This window comes from Boleophthalmus pectinirostris, unplaced genomic scaffold (assembly GCF_026225935.1).
Source record: "Boleophthalmus pectinirostris isolate CB_2022bp ecotype Guang Dong unplaced genomic scaffold, ASM2622593v1 HiC_scaffold_18, whole genome shotgun sequence".
In the NCBI taxonomy this organism is placed as follows: domain Eukaryota; kingdom Metazoa; phylum Chordata; class Actinopteri; order Gobiiformes; family Gobiidae; genus Boleophthalmus; species Boleophthalmus pectinirostris.
In genome coordinates this window covers 44,372,826-44,392,634 of record NW_026571133.1, presented here as the reverse complement: position 1 = coordinate 44,392,634, position 19,809 = coordinate 44,372,826, and the positions used below count along the sequence as shown (strand labels likewise).

General features: G+C 43.7%; 1 protein-coding gene across 1 annotated transcript; it reads left to right on the top strand.

The window, feature by feature from the left end:
• Positions 1 to 524: 524 nt before the first annotated feature.
• c6 (complement component 6) lies at positions 525 to 19,360 on the top strand. The gene is made up of 18 exons (XM_020924507.2): positions 525 to 607; positions 3,006 to 3,210; positions 3,598 to 3,757; positions 4,058 to 4,202; positions 5,525 to 5,669; positions 6,047 to 6,185; positions 6,759 to 6,956; positions 7,757 to 8,000; positions 8,365 to 8,487; positions 10,355 to 10,521; positions 10,721 to 10,946; positions 11,744 to 11,912; positions 14,170 to 14,281; positions 15,114 to 15,246; positions 15,954 to 16,148; positions 17,262 to 17,349; positions 17,848 to 18,092; positions 18,480 to 19,360. The coding sequence occupies exons 2-18, from the start codon at positions 3,053 to 3,055 to the stop codon at positions 18,650 to 18,652; spliced, it is 2,820 nt and encodes a 939-aa protein (XP_020780166.2). The 5' UTR covers positions 525 to 607; positions 3,006 to 3,052; the 3' UTR covers positions 18,653 to 19,360.
• The last annotated feature ends 449 nt before the right edge of the window (positions 19,361 to 19,809 follow it).

The window sequence follows — 19,809 nt, the reverse complement described above, 5'->3', positions numbered from 1 at the left end:
TAAAGGAGCCATGTGCTGGAGGATCTGGCACCTACTTGTCGCCATGGAGATTATATTACTTGGTTGTGGCGACTTTAGAGATATTATGTTGCCTGAAATGTTCCACATTAAGGCATTAAACTTGTCTGTCTCACATTTCTTCAGTTCCATGTGTTTTTATTGGTAAATAACATCTTGAAATTCATATATTTTTCACTGTGGCCACAGACATGACCACAGACATGATCTGTAACATCACTTATCACCTAACATGAGCATTTTGTATCAGTCATTTTTAAAGACAAAATCTGTAACAGTTTACGCCAAATTAAATAAAAGCCTGTGTTTGGTTTGTTTTGGTTGTGTGAGTGTGGATGTGAAGCCTGAGGCGTGTGCTGGCCTGGAGCAGGAATTCTTGAGAACAGCACACATCTGTTTTGAGTCGGTTTTAGAGAAGAGAGTTTCCCGTAAGGAGAAGACACTGGAGGTTGTGTAAGATTGGGAAATAAAAAGAAGTTCAAGAGTTTAAGAGCAGAGGAGAGAGAGAGGAGGAGAGAGAGAGCAGAGGAAGCAGAGTGGAGATCTTCACATGAGAGGAGCTCACGGAGGAGCCTGGACCACAGCACCGGTGAGTCCAACTCAACATCTCTACATTACAGGCGCTGTGAGGGAGAGTGAGCAGTTCAAGTGCCATGGTATGACAGGTTTTCATGTGTTTCTAATTCTGACTTGGTTTGGTGGTCAATATTTAGCATAGTTTTACATAATTTAAGTGGTAGTTTGTGGAAGAAAAGTTGAGGGGGAAAAAAGTACAAAAATAGAGGAAGAAGAGCTGAGTTCTACAACAGAATCCCCTTTCCTACGTCATCAACACAGAAAACTCCATCCAATGTTCACTCAAAGTATTTTCCTGATAATTTAACCCTTTCTGGCTGTGTTCACGTGAGACTTTCCAAAGTTTCATGGATGGAGTTACATTTTAAAATGTCGCCAGTTCAAGTTTGGTTCAAAGGACAGTTCAATGGGACGTTTGTCATCATTTTTGAATGGCCCTAGAATCCACATAGATTAATATTTGTTTCTACTTTCAAAACTCAGATCTCATCATCTACCTGTAATCTACTCATACATGTGCAAACGTTATAATATACATGGAATATTTTTTACATTATAAACCAATTTTACCTTAAAAGTACACCCCGAGTAAACAATAAAAAGTAGAAACATTACATATTTTCAAAATCTAAAGAGTGAAGTGGGAAGCTTCAGCTAAATTTGTTAGAGCATAGTATACGTCAGTAATTTATGGTGGGAAATTGAATGTGGATTATGTGTGAAAAAAAATGGCATTACCATTGACTTCCATTATAAACACATGTCATGACTAAAACATTATAATAAGATGAATTCCAACAGAAATCAAAACTAGTCTGCATGTTTTGGTCTGAAGGTATATATATACACACACACACACGCACACGCACACGCACACACACACGTATAGTCTAAATAAAGACCAAGAACTCTACAGGTCATTTTCAGAACATCCATTTTGGGGGGTCAGAAAATGAGTGGAGGCTCTTGGGGCTGTTATGTAGATGACTGAAGTAGTGGATCAACAGCCAAGATGAGGAGAAGGCTCAACTGATGGAGTAACTATGAGTATGGGGAAGGTGTCCGATGAAGAAACTGACAAGTTTGAAGCTATTGAGAAGACACAAAGTGGATATAGAAGAGCAAAGAAGAGACAAGGACAAAAGGAAAAAGAAAGCAGAGAGGAGGATTATTATTATTTTATATATATATTTTTTTCCAGTTTTCTTCAGGTGCACCTTTATAGAAAAATAGCCCTATAATGTAAAACACATGCATCAAATATATAAAGTTTGCACATGTTTGAGGAGAGTAGAGGTAGATGAAGAGATCTGAGTTTTGAAAGTAGAAAAAAAAATATGAATCTATTTGGATTTTTTTGACCATTTAAAAATGGGGATCCTCTAGAGTGACCAGACCAGAGGGTTAAACCTTTAACAAAGTAAAGGTGTTGTCTTTTATAGACAGGCCCTTGTTTACATCTGAGTTACTAGGAAATAGTTTTGGAATTACCTCTATGTCACATCTACTGCTTGTGTCCAACTGGGAAGTAACAATATAAACTTCACCATAAATGCACTTTAAAGGCACACTATGTAATTTTTCTGGAGGAGTGTCTACTATTTAAGAGTCTGCATGTTCCACAGGTATTGTTTAGCCTGGAATGGTAAACTCAACTTCAGTTTACTGTGATTGGGAAACCTCTCCACAGATCTGACCTGTAACTTGGCCTGGAGAGAGAGAAGGAGGTCAAGGAGAGGAGAAGAGGTCAAAGGAGAAATCTGGGCAGTGTCAGACTGGTCTGTGGACAAATCTGGAGATGTTGAGGAAAACAGCCTTTTCCTCTTGTGTTTGTTAGTTTCTGCTTAGATAAAAACAAAAAACAAAAAAACAAAAGGAAAAAAAACAAAACACTTGAAACAGAAATAAAGTCCGGACAATTTACTTATTCTAATATTAAAAAGTTATACTAGTACAAGGAGTCTGTGCTGACATTCCCGTGCACAGACTCAGTGTTTACACCTGTACAATGACTTTTATACACAAACTAGAGTGAAAGTCGACTGAGGTTTAGACTTAGAGCCTTTCCGTTGGTGCATGGACCAGTCAGGCCTTTTGGCACAGTGCACAGTCCAATCAGACTCCATCCTGGTGTTGTCTGGGTAACAAGTCATGACATCATCCCTCTCAGTAGTTCTTGTCCTATTAAGTGAGTTTACTATTAGAAACCCTGGACTATACTGCATTTGTCTTCACATACAGTACATCTATGAGTCTCACAGCTCTGATCTTCAAATGACCTCAGTACAATAATGAACTACAAAAATGGTTATACAAAATAGCTAAGGTAGTCTAGTTATTTATCCTAACAGAGACCTGCCACCAACACTGTACCTATGAGAGCCCACGCTCAGCCTGCCTGTGCTCCCCAGGACTGTGCTGTGTCTGCTCCATTGTCTTGTGAGCCTGAGCCTGGAGGATGTGGGGCTGTGGAGGCTGTGGAAGGGGCCTGCTGCTGCTGCTAGGCCTGGCCTGCTGTCTCTCTCTGTCTGAGGCCTGCTTCTGTGAGAAATACCCCTGGGGCCAGTGGTCCTCCTGCTCCAGGACCTGCAACTATGGCACCCGCACTCGGCACAGGTCAGCTGCAGCGGGGCCACAGCATGTTTTAGGAAGAACGTTTGGTGCAAATACTGAAATGCACTGGCTGCATACACTGTCATCTTAGTAAGAAGCTCCACACTTTGGTATCAGATTATCCCTCAGGTTACTCTAGACTTATTTGGACTCACATGGTTCATCTTAAAGCTGTTTTGACTTCCATTATAAACATTTCATTTTGGACAGACTAAACAGAGACAAGAGTGCATTAGACACATTTAATGCTTCGATCCCAGCAGGGGAGCGTTCAGAGGGGGTGAAGTCAAGGTACAGTGATGACTGATGTGATGGATGGGAGTATTGTCCTGTGAGGGCAAAGAGGGGGGGAGAACACAGTGCAGTTTATTTCTGATGTGCTGTCCTCAGGCAGGTGAACATGTGGGATGGATACTACTGGAAGTACAGTTGTCCACAGCGGTGTGTGTTCAGCGAGGCAGGTCCGTGTAACCAGCAGGCCTGTCCCATCAACTGTGAGCTCAGTGACTACACGGCCTGGTCCGAGTGCTCGCCCTGCGCCAAGAAACAGGTACAAAGCACCTCTATACCACACTGAACTCAGAGCACAGACACAGCAGGTACATGCATCAAGAATATATATATATATATGTGTGTATATGTGTGTGTATATATGTGTGTATGTATATATATATATATATATATATATATATATATATATATATATATATGTGTGTGTGTGTGTGTGTGTGTGTGTGTGTGTGTGTGTGTGTGTGTGTGTATATGTATATAATATATATATATATATATATATATATGTGTATGTATTACTTTGGTGACTAGTGGACTACATTCTGTGTGTGTCCCTTAGCTGCGCACGCGCTCAGTCCTGACCCCGGCTCAGTTCGGAGGAGCGCTCTGCAGTGACGTGCTGATGGAGGATCGGCCGTGTTATCCAGCCAAAGAGTGCAAACTGCCAGGACTCAGCTGCAAGGGCCTGTTCAAGTGTGAAAATGGTAAGATCTAATGTTAGCATAACCTTTTACTAAAGAATGAAGCATAGACTTCAGTATCATAATGTTATAAAAGTAAATAATACATAGACCATAATCCTTTGCTCTGTTTAAAGGGAGCAAAATGATTATTAGTTCTATGACGTCATTCGTCCATATTCTCAGAAGGAAAGCTTATATTTTTAAGCAATAGAAACCAAAGGTGGGGACTTGCAAACTGTGACTTGGACTCGAGTCAGACGTGAGTCTTGTAGAACTTGAGACTTGATTTGATAAAATAGACTAAGACTTGGGACTCAACTGGGACTTGAAGCTCAATGACTTGGGACTTGACTCAGACTTGAGCCCTGTGACTTGAAAAGACTTGATAATTATCCTAAAAAATATATATGATTTTACTGATAAATGTGGTGCTTAATTTTACAAGAACAAACTGGAACATCCCTCCCACTTCTGTATGGTACTTTGGATGAAACTGAAATACTGTGAGATGGTACCTCAAATGTACTACAGTAATATACAGTACAGTAATATACAGTACAATACAGTAATATACAGTACAATACAGTAAAACAGTGGGGAACATATAGATTCTATATGTTCTATCATGTTCTATATTATAGAACATGATCTTTTCATTTCATTACAGACTACATGATAAAATAACTGCACTTTAAATCTGAATTCTTTCTATTCTGGCTGTAATGATTCACACTGAGATCATAAGACATTTAAAAAGGAAAAAATTAGCATTTCTACAACTCTTATATAAATACTCATAAATAAATATACCATGACTTTTTAAGTACAGTTTAGTTTAAAATTCATATAAATTGCAGAAATCTGAGCTATATTTAGTACTTTGGTTTAAAGACTTGACATGACTTGAAGCTCAAAGCAGATGACTTAGACTTGACTTGGACTTGAGGTTAAAAACTTGAGACTTACTTGAGACTTGTACAACAGTGACTTGGTCCCATCTCTGACAGAAACACGTGTGAAGAGTAAATGCTAGACATATATGTTTAATGTCATACCAGGGAAAATTTCAGACAAAGCAAGAACATCTCCAAGGAGACAAGCAGGTACCGGACCCTCCACCCGAAAAGTTACACAATGCACCTTTAAGCAAAGCAAGAGCATCTCCATGGAGACAAGCAGATGGCAGACCCTCCACCTTATATCTTATGAAGTGTTCCTTATTGAAGTTAGTGAGCCAGCACAGTGTCTCTAAGGCCGGACTAAGCTGTCTCTGTGTGTGTGTGCGTGCGTGTGTGTGTGTGCGTGTATGTGTGTGTGTGTGTGTGTGCGTGTGCACACTGCAGGCCGCTGTATAAACCAGACCCTGACCTGTAACAGCCAGAACGACTGTGGAGACAACTCTGATGAGAGGGACTGTAGCTCCACCACCTCTGTGTGCCCACACCAGAACCTTCGCACTGTGCCCGCAGTAGACCTCATCGCCAATGGGTGAGATGCCACCTTACAGGGGCTCAATCACAAACCAGGCACGCTCCAGCCCTGGTCCAGGCCTATTTCAATCCTGGCCCATTGGACAGGATGGACAGAACAGTACTGTGTAAAATGGGATGATGAATGGGGAGGAACATTTGTCTGGTTTAGTTTTGGTAAATCTATTATTTATCCCGGCTCCGATTTGGTTTAGTCCTGGTTTGGGACTGATTTAATCCTGGTTCAGTCCTGGTTCAGTCCTGGTCTGTCTCTGCTTCAGTTCTGGTCCAGGCCTGGTTTAGTTCTGGTCCGGTCCTGGCTCAGTCCTGGTTCTGTCCCGGTTTTACTCCTGGTCTATTCCTGGTTCCTGGTTCAATCCTGCTTTGTCTCTGCAGGTGGGATGTCCTAGGGGACAGATCTCGAGGCGCTGTCTTGGACAATAACTTCATGGGTCCCCAGTGTGAGATCCGCAGACCTCCAAACACACTGCTGTACCACAGAGTTCCCCACAACCTCAACAGCTTTGAAATCAAGGCCAGTCACCTGCTTGTTCCTTCACACTGACCCACAGGAATTGAACTGACCAGACTCACAGTACACTGTCCAGATTCTAGTACTGACCAGACTCACAGTACACTGTCCAAATCTAGTACTGACCAGACTCACAGTACACTGTCCAAATCTAGTACTGACCAGACTCACAGTACACTGTCCAAATCTAGTACTGACCAGACTCACAGTACACTGTCCAAATCTAGTACTGACCAGACTCACAGTACACTGTCCAAATCTAGTACTGACCAGACTCACAGTACACTGTCCAAATCTAGTACATTATCCATTATTTCATTTTGGTTTTGAAGACAAATAATAAAGAAAGTAGTTTTTTTTTTTTTTTCTTATTTTTGGTTTTATTTTGAAAAACAAATAAATGAATGACACAAAGATTGTTTATAAGAGCATTTTCACACTCGTGTTGCTCACATGTGTAAGCGGTGCTTGAGGTGCTGTGAACACCCACACATGAGGCATGATATGAGGCCTTTAAAGGAGCTGTACATCTCTGTGAGGAGCAGGTGGTCACAGTGTGACCCTGTGTGTTTCCAGGCGGACAGGGAGGAGGACTTCTCAGCCAACCCTCAGCCCCTGCGCACAGAGGTCATCAACTTTAAATCCTCCCCTTTGTCGAGTAGTATGTCTGAGCAGAGGGACGGAAGTCCACTCTTCCTCTTCTTCTACTTCGGCCGAGGCTCCAGCTCTGCGAGCAGCTCCAAGAGGTTGGCTTTTGAGTCCTCCAAGAAGAAGGTATGTCCAAGCTCTCCTCACAACATGCCTCCTGAACTAGGCTCGATCCTAACCGTCCTATCTTACACAAAACAGATTCATGTAATAATGCTGTCAACCCCAAAAAAGCATTTAGAATGGAAAGAAGTGTCTTGCCCAAGGACTACAGATGTCACAATATCACATTTTATATTTATGACTGATGATATAACACAAACAGATCAAAATATAGAATAATAATGCATTCATTTTTTATAGAACTTTTCCAGACGCTCAAAGTCGCTTTACAATTGAATGTATTATTCATTTACTCCACACCTGGAGGTGGTAAGCTACTACTGAAGCCACAGTTGCCCTGGGGCAGACTGTCAGAAGCAAGTTCTGACCAGGCCCAGTCCTGCTCAGCATCTGAAATCTGACGAGATCAGGCTTTTACAGGAGGTTTGGCCAGTGACATCATTATTTTTCTTCTGATGAAATTGTGGCCATTCCATCATTAATATGACACATTATTTATATTGGAAATAATGGTTTTATGTGGATTTTGATGTTTTTAAACAAGATAATGGCTAATTAAAACACACACACAGGTAATGAGGAACATATCTGGACATGTCAATGTAAGCGCACAGCAGTACTGCTTAAAACCAGTTTGACATTACAACACTGCAACACAAGGTATGATGTATCCAGATGTTTTCATGAGACAAACATTGTAATAACAGCTCTAAACAAATGACTGTTGTTATCTTTATCAAGCCCAGAGCAGGAGTTCCTGGTGGGAGCTGGAGGGTCTTGACAGTTTCCGTGTCTGTGCTCAGAGCTCGCGCTTCTTCCGGGTGCACCAGGTCCTGCCGGTGGCAGACTTCTCTTTGCGTGCAGCCTCAGACCTGGTTTTGGCTCAGCCATTCTTGCAGTTCCTCCACGCCCTCCCTCTGCAGTACAACTACCCTCTGTACCGGGACATCTTCGTCCGCTTCGGCACGCACTACCTGGGCTCCGGAGTGGTGGGCGGACACTACGACCTGCTCTACCAGTTTAGTGAGGAGACGCTCAAGGCCTCCGGTAACATATCTAAATGGAATTGTGAGGTTGACCCATGTATAGAAATGCATCCCTAATGCCATCTGCAATACACCAAATGTGTCACTATAGACTCCCTCAGTGCTGTGGTGGTGACGTAAGAGTAAGTCCCACCTCTTATAATAACAAGTCTGATTTTGAACAGGGTTGGTTGGTTGGTTGACTCACAGACCTACTCTAAAAATACCTCGTGTGGGCAGTGCCAGGCAGTGCCAGGCAGTGCCAGGCAGTGCCAGGCAGTGCCAGGCAGTGCCAGGCAGTGCCAGGCAGTGCCAGGCAGTGCCAGGCAGTGCCAGGCAGTGCCAGGCAGTGCCAGGCAGTGGGTGACCTGTAGCTGTTGTTCCAGGGGAGTCTGATGAGACGTTCAAAGGCTGTGTGGGCAGTGAGACCTTCTTCACAGTCATCCTCTACTCCCAGTACAAGAGTGTGACACGCTGCAAGGATGAGAGCACCACCGAGAGGATGACAGGTACACAGCCACTCCCCCAACACAGCTCACACACCTGGACCTCACGTGTACACCAACACACCTGGACCTCACGTGTACACCAACACACCTGGACCTCACGTGTACACCAACACACCTGGACCTCACGTGTGCACCAACACAGCTCACACACCTGCACCTCACGTGTACACCATCTTTAATGTCTGTACACCTGCACTAGAAAAGGGCCATGGTCTAGTCTAAACAAAAGGTGCTATGTCGAGTGCCAACTTGTAATGCAGTACACCGCATAATGAAATCAGTTCTTCCTTTTCACATTTCCAACAAATCCTGAAAATTTCATCAAAATCGGTCCATAACTTTTTGAGTTATGTTGCTAACAGACAAACAAACAAACCAACAAACAGACAAACGCCGGCAAAAACATAACCTCCTTGGCGGAGGTAAAAATCCCACACACTGTCTTACTTACTAATTGTGAGATTTATTAGGACAAACCGTGCAACATTTCGGCACTAGGCCTTCATCAGGCAAACAGAATGAGAACTCAGGTGGCCATCTTAAATAGGGTGTGGCAAGCACCCAAGGGTGACAGGTCATAAAGAAACAGTGAGACAATCAACAATCAACATACAGTGTAATGATAATAATAATGAAACATTAATCATTAGTAGAAAAATCACTGAATAATAAAAGAAAAATCATAGAAAAATAAGTCCTCCTTGTAGGAAATTTAAAAAATCTAACTTAAATGATCCACCCACATTCAGTATCATATATGATAATCCACATTCACCAAAACAGGGAAGCAAGTTACACCACAATCTGCTGATGGATGGTGGACGCCTGGTCTAAGTATCAGTCTCAAATGTCGTCCGTTTGTTTCACTTAATGCTCCTTATAATCCAGTGTGACTTATGTATGAAAATAGATGATAGAATTCAACATTATTGATATTGTGCCTTATAATCCGGTGTGCCTTATAGTCTGAAAAATATTGGAATTAAATGCTTCTTACCATTCTAAAAGTATCATTCTGACCTTTGTGCACTAATAAATGAACAATAGTTGTGTAAATGTTTTATAGGCATCAAACTGTTCCCTCATCTATCTGTCTTTGTGTAAATGAATGTGATTTGTACCCAAGACCAGACCCCCACAGGAAAATATTGATTATGATTGATTAAATGAAATTAAATCATGATTAGTTTATCTTTTAGAAACACATTTGGTCTTGTAACTAAAACTCATTTGCTTTGGTCGTTAAAGACATTGTCAGAAAGAGTCTTCAGTGTAAATACTTCTGTTCCTTTTGCTTACTGATCTTGTGAGGAAGTAACAAATGCAGGTGACTGTGGAAGCAAATCAGATCAAGCACATGTGGCCACACCTCAGTAGGAGCCGTCACCTTCTCACTTTGAAATGTATGTCCTCTGGTCATCTCAGTCTGTGTAAACTTGGTGCTTTGTAATAGATTGTCTGTATTCCAAAAACTCATCGGGCTTCACAAATGGGTTAGTTATTTATCACCAAGAGATATGTATATTTTTTTCCTCAACAGACCCCTGGTATAGGGTTATTCTTCCCCCCACACAAAGGCAGGGCCGCTGCTCACAGTCGCGCCCCTTGTCTCGGAGCATATGTGATCTATGTGTCTGCATTTTACCTGATCCAGATGTCTGCATCTCTCTGGTATTCACATGTTAGTAACAGCAGCATTCATATATCGGGATACAAGCTTAAAGTAGTGCACATTGTTAAAGTGTGAATACCTAGTGTGAGTACCTGATATTTCCAGTGGTCTCTCCTGCACAGCTCGGCCCTGCTGAGCTTGTGAGATGAGAGGTCAGGGTTTAACAGAGAGACTTGTGGCTGTGCTCTGTTGCAGGGTCATACCTCCAGCGCTCAGAGGAGTCCTTCTCGATGGTGCGTGGGGGCCGGCTCCGTGAGGCCGCTCGTCTGAGCTGGGAGAAGGGTCAGGAGCCTCCCAACAAACAAGTGTACAGAGACTGGGCGCGCTCTGTGCTGGAGCAACCAGATGTGGTCGAGTACAAGGTGCACAAGAGGTTCTCTTTTGGTCTTTGGTGGTTATTGTTATTATTATTATTATCATCATCAGAGAGGAGGAGGAGCTCACCCGAGGGGGGGGGTCCATAAACTGAGAATGAGACAAATTGGATGTGTCCTCTGTCGGTTTGGTTTAGTACAGGACTAATTTTGGTTAATTCTATTTTTATTGTGTTGTGTGCCTCAGCTGCGGCCCCTGGTGGAGCTGGTGCGGGGCCTCCCCTGTGCGGTCACTAAGCGCAGACACCTGCGGAGGGCGCTGCTGCAGTATCTGGATGAGTTTGACCCGTGTAAGTGCTCTCCGTGTCCCAACAACGGGCAAGCTGTGCTGGAGGGCACCCAGTGTCTGTGTGTGTGTCAGACCGGCACCTACGGGGCCAACTGTGAGCTGAGGGCCCCTGACTTCACCTCAGGTACATGTACCACTGGTAATGCAAATCCTGTAAGATAACCTCAGTAACATTTTGTTGGAGTTAAAATTCAGGGGCACAGTAAACGTTGATTAAAAGTGCATTCTGAGAACAAAAAGCAGCTGCCATGAGCCTGGATTCACTGTAAAACAATCTGCTCGAAAGCAGCAGGGGCAGGATCTCATTTCTCTTTCCTCGCTTCCTTCTCCTCGATTTCTCTCCTCGATCCTCCATTTTTCAGCTGACATTAAATGTATTTAAAAAAAAAAAAAAAAGTTACAACACATTTATCTTAAAATAAAGGCATTAGTCTGATTTTGATTTGAAAGTCCTGAAATAGTCTTATAAAATAAAACTCAGTACAGTATAGTACAGTCATTATAGGTTTAGAACCAGCGCCTGAGGAAAGACTGCTGCCTCTGTCCTCTTTCCTCTCTCCTCTTTCCGCTCTCCTCTTTCTCTTTCCTCTCTCCTCTTTCTGCTCTCCTCTTTCCTCTCTCCTCTTTCCTCTCTTCTCTTTCCTCTTTTCTCTTTCCTCTCTTCTCTCCTCTTTCCTCTCTTCTCTTTCCCCTCTTCTCTTTATTCTCTTCTCTTTCCTCTCTCCTCTTTCCTCTCTTCTCTTCTCTTTTCTTTCCTCTCTCCTCTTTCCTCTTTTCTCTCTCCTCTTTCCTCTCTTCTCTTCTCTTTCCTCTCTTCTCTTTCCTCTCTTCTCTCCTCTTTCCTTTGCTCCTCTATGGTCTGGCATAATGGTATTCTATCTTAACATCATATTATTTATCATCTCTGGTGTTTGTGTGCAGAGGCAGTGGACGGCTCCTGGAGCTGCTGGGGCTCCTGGAGCAGCTGTGGAGCCTCCATGAGCCGGAAGAGGAGCCGGACGTGTGATAACCCCGCCCCTCTGAAGGGAGGCAAGCCCTGCCCCGGGCCCAGTCGCCAGGATGAGCCCTGCTTCATATCCATCTTTGAAAAGTAACATACAGCATCACTACAGCTTCACTACAGCATCACTACAGCTTCACTACAGCTTCACTACAGCTTCACTACAGCTTACAGCTTCACTACAGCTTCACTACAGCTTCACTACAGCTTACAGCTTCACTACATCACTACATCACTACAGCTTACAGCATCACTACAGCTTCACTACAGCTTCACTACAGCTTCACTACAGCTTCACTACAGCTTCACTACAGCTTCACTACAGCTTCACTACAGCTTCACTACAGCATCACTACAGCTCACTACAGCTTCACTACAGCATCACTACAGCTTCACTACAGCTTCACTACAGCTTCACTACAGCTTCACTACAGCTTCACTACATCACTACAGCTTCACTACATCACTACAGCTTCACTACATCACCACAGCTTCACTACATCACCACAGCTTCACTACATCACCACAGCTTCACTACAGCATCACTACAGCTTCACTACAGCTTCACTACAGCATCACTACAGCTTCACTACAGCTTCACTACATCACTACAGCTTCACTACAGCTTCACTACAGCTTCACTACATCACTACAGCTTCACTACATCACTACAGCTTCACTACAGCTTCACTACAGCTTCACTACAGCTTCACTACAGCTTCACTACAGCTTCACTACATCACTACAGCTTCACTACAGCATCACTACAGCTTCACTACAGCTTCACTACAGCATCACTACAGCTTCACTACATCACTACAGCTTCACTACATCACTACAGCTTCACTACAGCTTCACTACAGCATCACTACAGCTTCACTCACACAGCTTCACTACATCACTACAGCTTCACTACATCACTACAGCTTCACTACATCACTACAGCTTCACTACATCACTACAGCTTCACTACATCACTACAGCTTCACTACAGCTTCACTACAGCATCACTACAGCTTCACTACAGCTTCACTACATCACCACAGCATCACTACAGCTTCACTACATCACCACAGCTTCACTACATCACCACAGCTTCACTACATCACCACAGCTTCACTACAGCTTCACTTCATCACCACAGCTTCACTACATCACCACAGCTTCACTATACCTGAGACTTAACAGGACTATACACCATAGCTTCCATGGATAAAGTACACTGTGTTGTGCCCCAGTACACATGTTTTGTAAAAAGTGTTTTTATTGCCAGTAAATTTAGGAAGACTGCTGTTAGCATGCTAGTTGTTGTCAGTCTTACACTACAATTAATAGTTACAGCGTATAACTTGTTGCAGTAAATAATTATGAAGAAATCCTACTCATACCTCCTTTCACCGGTCCCTACTCCTACCCCCATCCTTCTTCCTATCACTTACTTCTCCTTTTCTTCTTCTATCCACTATATGTCCTAGTCCTGCTCCTAACTCCTAGAACTCCTCCTCTTACCTTCTTTCACATAGTTCTACTTCCTAGTCCAATTCCTATCTCAATGTCCTACTCCTTTGGTAAGCAAAGCTACGAAGTATTTCTTGTGTTGCTTGTCCTACCACCTAGTCCTCCTCCAGTCTCCTGCCTCATTGTTCCTAGTCCCATTTGTACCTCCAGCTCGTACTTTTATCTCTCAGTGATGCTCCTGCCTCGTGTCTCCTTGTGCTAACCCTATGTCCCATGATTTAGTCCCACTCCATCCACCTCATCCAACTTCTACCTCCATTTTCTGATCCCACCTCTATCATCATCTATCATCCCCCTACGTCTCCTACATCATATTACATAGTCCTAGTCTGACTGTACCTGTCCAGTCAAAAACTCACACTTTGACAAAACATTACAGAAGAGTGGATCTGAAGCTGTGTCCTGTCTCCCTGATTCCAGAGACGTGTCTGACTAAACAACACATAACACTGAGAAAGAGACGATTTCTGCTGAATCAACAATCGAAGCCCCAAACTGTTAATTATCTCAGATAAAATAAGTGATATATTTTGTTCTGAATGATAAGAGAATTTTGGAAAGGAGATGTCTTCTGCGTTTGAGAGACACACATAGTCCCACCACCTTGTTTAACATCTATGTCCAAGTGTTTTATGAAGTACCTCCTTGTCTAGTCTTGTTTTATCCAGTCTTATCCCTTCCTCATTCTTTCTACTCCTAATTCCAACTCCTTGTTCAACTCCTATGTCCTACTTTTATCTCTCTGGATCCATTAGGGTTTGGATGCTACGCATGTGTTGCTCATTTTGTTTTTCACTTCCTGTTTGTTGACGTCCCATTTCCTGCACAGACAGGAATCTTGTGATAATGATGATGACTTCACAGAGGGCTGGATAGATGACCTGCCTCCAGGGTTCAAGGGTTGCCTGCGCCCTAAGAGACCCGAGAACGGCTACCTGCGGGTGAGTACCTCCAGCTCCATGTACGGTCAGCATCAGGCCACACTGAACACCACGCTAATGATGAGGAGAGGATGAGGAGGCTGCTGTCTCTGCTGCTGTGGTGGAGACTTAGATAGAAAGATAAATCCTTTTTTTTGACTCATTATAAAATGACTTCTATATACTTTCAAAATGAACCCGTAGAGAAAGTATAGACCTAATGTATTTTATTTGGAATGTTTTGTAATTAATGAACTGATCATTGAAAACACAGTTATTGCACATAGGCTCAGTGGTTAACCTGAAGGGTGGAGGATCTATTCCTGCTGCCAAGTTGGGTGCTTAGGCAAGACACTTCACCCACCTTGCGTATAAAAGTGGCATGTGCCTGAGTGTTGGTCGTGGTCAGAGGGGCCTCTGTCAAAGTGCCGTGGTTTCCATAGATCTTTACCACCACCGAGAGTGAAGTGAATGAATAATGCACTGTAAAGGCACTTTATAAATCCAATGAACTGTTCTTATAAATATCTGGAAAAAGGAGTGAAGAGTCTCGCACGTCTGTGTGGAGATGTGAGGGTGAGATGAGGGAGCAGGCTGTGACTGTGGTAGAGTAGGGGCAGAGAGAGTGGGCAGAGAGAGTGGGCAGAGAGAGTGGGCAGAGAGAGTGGGCAGAGAGAGTGGGCAGAGAGAGTGGGCAGAGATAGTGGGCAGAGAGAGTGGGCAGAGAGAGTGGGCAGAGAGCAGAGAGAGTGGGCAGAGACGGTGAGTGGTTCTTTTTGGTCTACATAAACACAAACATAAGCTTTGTCTGTGCTCTGGGGCTCTTGGTGTTGACCTGAGAGTGTTCCTGCAGAAAGCCAAGCAGTATTATGAGTTTGGAGAGGACGAGGAGATGGTCTGCTTCACGGGCTTTGAGCTGGAGGGATACCAGTACTTCAACTGTCGTCCAGATGGATCCTGGGGCCCACTACTGGGACGCTGCATCAGTCAGTAACACACACGCTCACACCCACCAAGTCAGGTTCACTACTTTTTTTTTTTTTAAGTGATCTGTGATATAACTGGTACTACAGCCACAGCTTCAGCCTCTTTCATTTTCACTGCACAGTATCTGTGCTAAATATTAGGACATTAAATTTTACTCCAATATCACGACCAACACCAATACAATACATATAAACATATAGTACTGTCATAGTACTGTCATAGTACTGTCATAGTACTGTCATAGTACTGTCATAGTACTGTCATAGTACTGTCATAGTATTGACCTATTGTCCATCCATGCAAAGGCATCTGGGATCTCTCTCCTTGTTGTTGATGCTCTCTCTCTCTCTCTCCTTGTTGTTGATGGTCTCTCTCTCTCTCTCTCTCTCTCTCTCTCCTGGTTGCTGATGGTCTCTCTCTCTCTCCTGGTTGCTGATGGTCTCTCTCTCTTGGTTGCTGATGGTCTCTCTCTCTCTCTCTCTCTCTCTCTCCTGGTTGCTGACTGGTTGCTGACGGTCTCTCTCTCTCTCTCTCTCTCTCTCTCCTGGTTGCTGATGGTCTCTCTCTCTCTCTCCTGGTTGCTGATGGTCTCTCTCTCTCTCTCTCTCTCCTGGTTGCTGATGGTCTCTCTCTCTCTCTCCTGGTTGCTGATGGTCTCTCTCTCTCCTGGTTGCTGATGGTCTCTCTCTCCGTCTCGTCCTCTCAGGGCGGAGTTGTGAGCCCCCTGAGGTGCCTGAAGGGGTGCTGTTGTTCCCAGATAAACAGCAGTACCGTGTGGGGGAGTCTGTGGGCTTTAACTGTGTGGGCCCCGGCCTGAGCCCCCAGCCCCGAACCCGCCACAAGTGCAGCCCCAACCTGAGCTGGGAGCCCGCCCTCCCTCCGGACCTGCGCTGCACGGACGGTACCACACACACTGCTCACACACACTGCTCACACACACTGCTCACACACACTGCTCACACACACTGCTCACACACACACTGCTCACACACACACACACACTGCTCACACACACACTGCTCACACACACTGCTCACACACACACACACTGCTCACACACACACTGCTCACACACACACACACTGCTCACACACACACTGCTCACACACACTGCTCACTGCTCACACACACTGCTCACACTGCTCACACACACACTGCTCACACACACACACTGCTCACACACACACTGCTCACACACACTGCTCACAACAGAGCTCACACACACACTGCTCACAGCAGAGCTCACACACACTGCTCACTCACACTGCTCACACACACACTGCTCACACACACTGCTCACACAACAGAGCTCACACACACACTGCTCACAACAGAGCTCACACACACTGCTCACACACACTGCTCACACACACTGCTCACACACACTGCTCACAGCAGAGCTCACACAGCTCACAACAGAGCTCACACACACTGCTCACTCACACTGCTCACACACACACTGCTCACACACACTGCTCACACACTGCTCACACACACTGCTCACACACACACTTTTTCGATGGAGAGGTCCACAGCTAATCCTCTGTCAGGAAGAAAATGTGCTTGGAGCAGAGTTTATCAGAGGAAGAACTTTGACTTTTTTGACTTATTTTTCTTCTTAAATAGCAGATGTTAAAAGTCTGGATTATTTACGTTTAAGAAATGAATATTGAGCCTTGACATGATAAAGCTGTTAAAAATCATTCTTATTATGTTGTCATATTGCCCATTCCTATTCTAAACTAGTGTCACGATACTAAAATTTCAGACTGTAAAATTTCAGATACTAAGGAAGAAACTATCCAATACAGATTTAGATACCACTATGATAATGAAAACCTTCTTTAGACAACACAATATGATTTTCAAATGACTATCTAGAATCAATTAGTATCTTTTGACAACCTGTTTGTAAGCTCAGTCCACGGTGAGAGTGGTGGCCAGCGCTCTTTGGCCCCACATACTTATAATATTATTTTATACTGTTATGTTTTGGCCCCCGTGCTGTGTGCAGAGGACCCGTATGTCCCTGAGAGACGCTGTGGTCTCGGACAGAAGCTGCAGGATGACCAGTGTGTGTGCAGGGAGCGCCAGAGCTGCACGTGAGTCCACCCCATCTGCCCACTCCAGCTCTGATGCACATTATATCATTATATGCATTTAGCTGGCTCACTCCATGGTGTGAAGGAAGCTCTTTGAAGAAACAGAGTCCCTCTCTGAACACAAATGGTGGACTGAGGTTTAATAGACAGCTATTTACACAAGCCTCTTGTCGTGCTGTAATAGGACGAGCTCAAGCCAAACAAATGCTAATAACAGTTCACAGTACTGAAGGTGTGTTAGGCAAACAAAGGCACTTACACATTAAAAGCTTTGAGGACAATACTTATCACACACAGTGGAGTAGAAATGTATGTCTCAAACCAATACAACAAATGTAAAATGGCTTCAGGATGGAGCCGGAAAAAAAAAAACAAAACAAAAACAAAAACAAACAGTGTCCAGATGGCCATCATTTACACCTTACACACTAATGGTGTGACACTAGCTGACTGTGTAAAGTATATAGCATTTCTAATGATACTGTGTCCTGTGGTCAGGGCGTACGCGGCCAGTGTGTGTGTACTGAACACTGAAGCAGACGTGACCGTGCACATGTCTCTGTGCTCCTACCACACGGGTCGTTGCCATGGCGACCCCCTCTTCTACATCTCAGACAGTGAATGTGATGGCCTGGACCAAACCAAACTGGACTGGGCTCGCTTCAGAGCCAAGATGTCCTCCAAGAGCTCCATACATCAGAGCTGTGAACTGGACACATGCTACGAGTGGGAGAGGTGCACAGGTCAGTCCTGCTTTAGTCCTGATGTACACAGTACATAGTACATAGTACTTCTTTAGAAGTAGTTCAGTGCAGCTTTATTCCTGCTATGGTCCTGGTTTCATTCTGGTTCAGTTCTGGTTTAGTCCTGTTTCAGTCTCGGTCTATTGGACAAATCCAATCATTTGGCCCTGGTTTTGTTCTAGTGTAGTCTTAGCGTAGTCCTGGTTTTGTATTTGGCTCCTTCTTGTCTTTAGATGCTCAGATGCTCCACTCCAGGAGCACTTAGATCTGGTTAAACGGGTTGACGTTAGTATTTAGGCTCAGGTTAGCCAACTAGTGAAATGTCAAAGTTAGGATCATTGTTCAGGAAATGTTCCCAAAAGTAAAGCCATCATGTGTGTGTGGCAGCTTCAAAGAAGTGTGAGTGCAAGAAAGCCCGGGAGTGTCCATCAGATGCCCTCCCACTCTTCTGCGTCACCATCACTGTGCTCCAGATGAGTCGTCCCATGAGTCTGTGCGCCCTGGCCGCCATGCGCTGTGCTGGACACCAGCTGGAGGTCAATGAGGGTCCGTGTCCCTGAGAGCCCCTGTGACTGAGGGCCCCTGTGCCATTCAAATTCTTCAACATGGCATCTGAGTATGTATCTTTAAGGAAGATGAAGAACTGACTTCTTACATAATGTTGTTCCAAAAGTGCACTTTTTTCATCATGTTTAAATGTTTGAACATTTTAAATGTGTAAATATATTCACTCTATTAACTAACAATGTACTGAACTCATGTATTCAATAAATGAATAGGAAATATATCTGAAATAATCTGACAGTGGATTGTGACTTAAAAATAACCCAGAATAATCCTTTTAACTGTCAGGCCTGGTTTCATTTCTGTGTTCAGTCCTGTCAAAGTGTGAGCACAACATTACACAGATAAATGTCTCCCACAGAGATTATGTACAGACTATGATGGGGAAAAAACAGCTACTACAGCTCAGAGCAATCACTCATTTTTAGTTTGAAAGTTTAAAAGGTCCACCAGGTGTGAATCAAATCGCACAAATAATCATGTAGAAGTCACGTGATTTTGTGCACTTTAAGAAGAATTCTGTCTTTCTGTCATAAATGTATCTGTTTCTGAATTTGTTTTTGTGTCATAGCATCTTGTTTTGAGTGAGGCCATGAGTTTTGGCTCATTTTATGTTTAATTTGTCACTAGTCTTTCTTCACTTTAGATCACACTCACACACTACTGTTGTCTCTGAGAAACTATTAAACCACATTTAAACAACACACTTGTGTTTCGCTATTGCTAGCTGGTTTAGTCCTGGTTTAATCTGGGTTTAAACTTGGTCCAGTCCTGGTATAGTCTTGGTTCAGTCCTGGTTGCGTAGGACTAGGAAGGATTTAAAATGTAGACCTGGTTCACTCCTGATTTAAGGTGCACTCACTTTAAACCCAGGATAAATCTGGACTAGACCAGGACTAAACTAAAACTAGAACATATCCAAAGTCTACACCAGGAGCTGAACTGGGCTCAAACCAGGACCAAAAATAGGACATGTGCCAAAGTATTCTGGATTGATTATGATTCTTAATTCAGTCTGAGTCTAGTCCTGGTTCAGTCCTGGTTCAACTTCAGTGGACTAGTGATAGTAGTGGAGTGAATGAAGTGAGCTGGTGTTTGTTAATCATTGCCTGTGCAGTTCCTACGTGTCTCATTTGTAGTGAAAATAATAGAA

Coding starts and splice junctions, on each gene's coding strand:
- c6 (XM_020924507.2), top strand. CDS start 3,053: ATGTGGGGCTGTGGAGGCTGTGGAAGGGGCCTGCTGCTGCTGCTAGGC. Junction 6,957..7,756: donor TTGAGTCCTCCAAGAAGAAG/GTATGTCCAAGC, acceptor GTCTGTGCTCAG/AGCTCGCGCTTCTTCCGGGT. Junction 15,247..15,953: donor ACTACTGGGACGCTGCATCA/GTCAGTAACACA, acceptor TCGTCCTCTCAG/GGCGGAGTTGTGAGCCCCCT.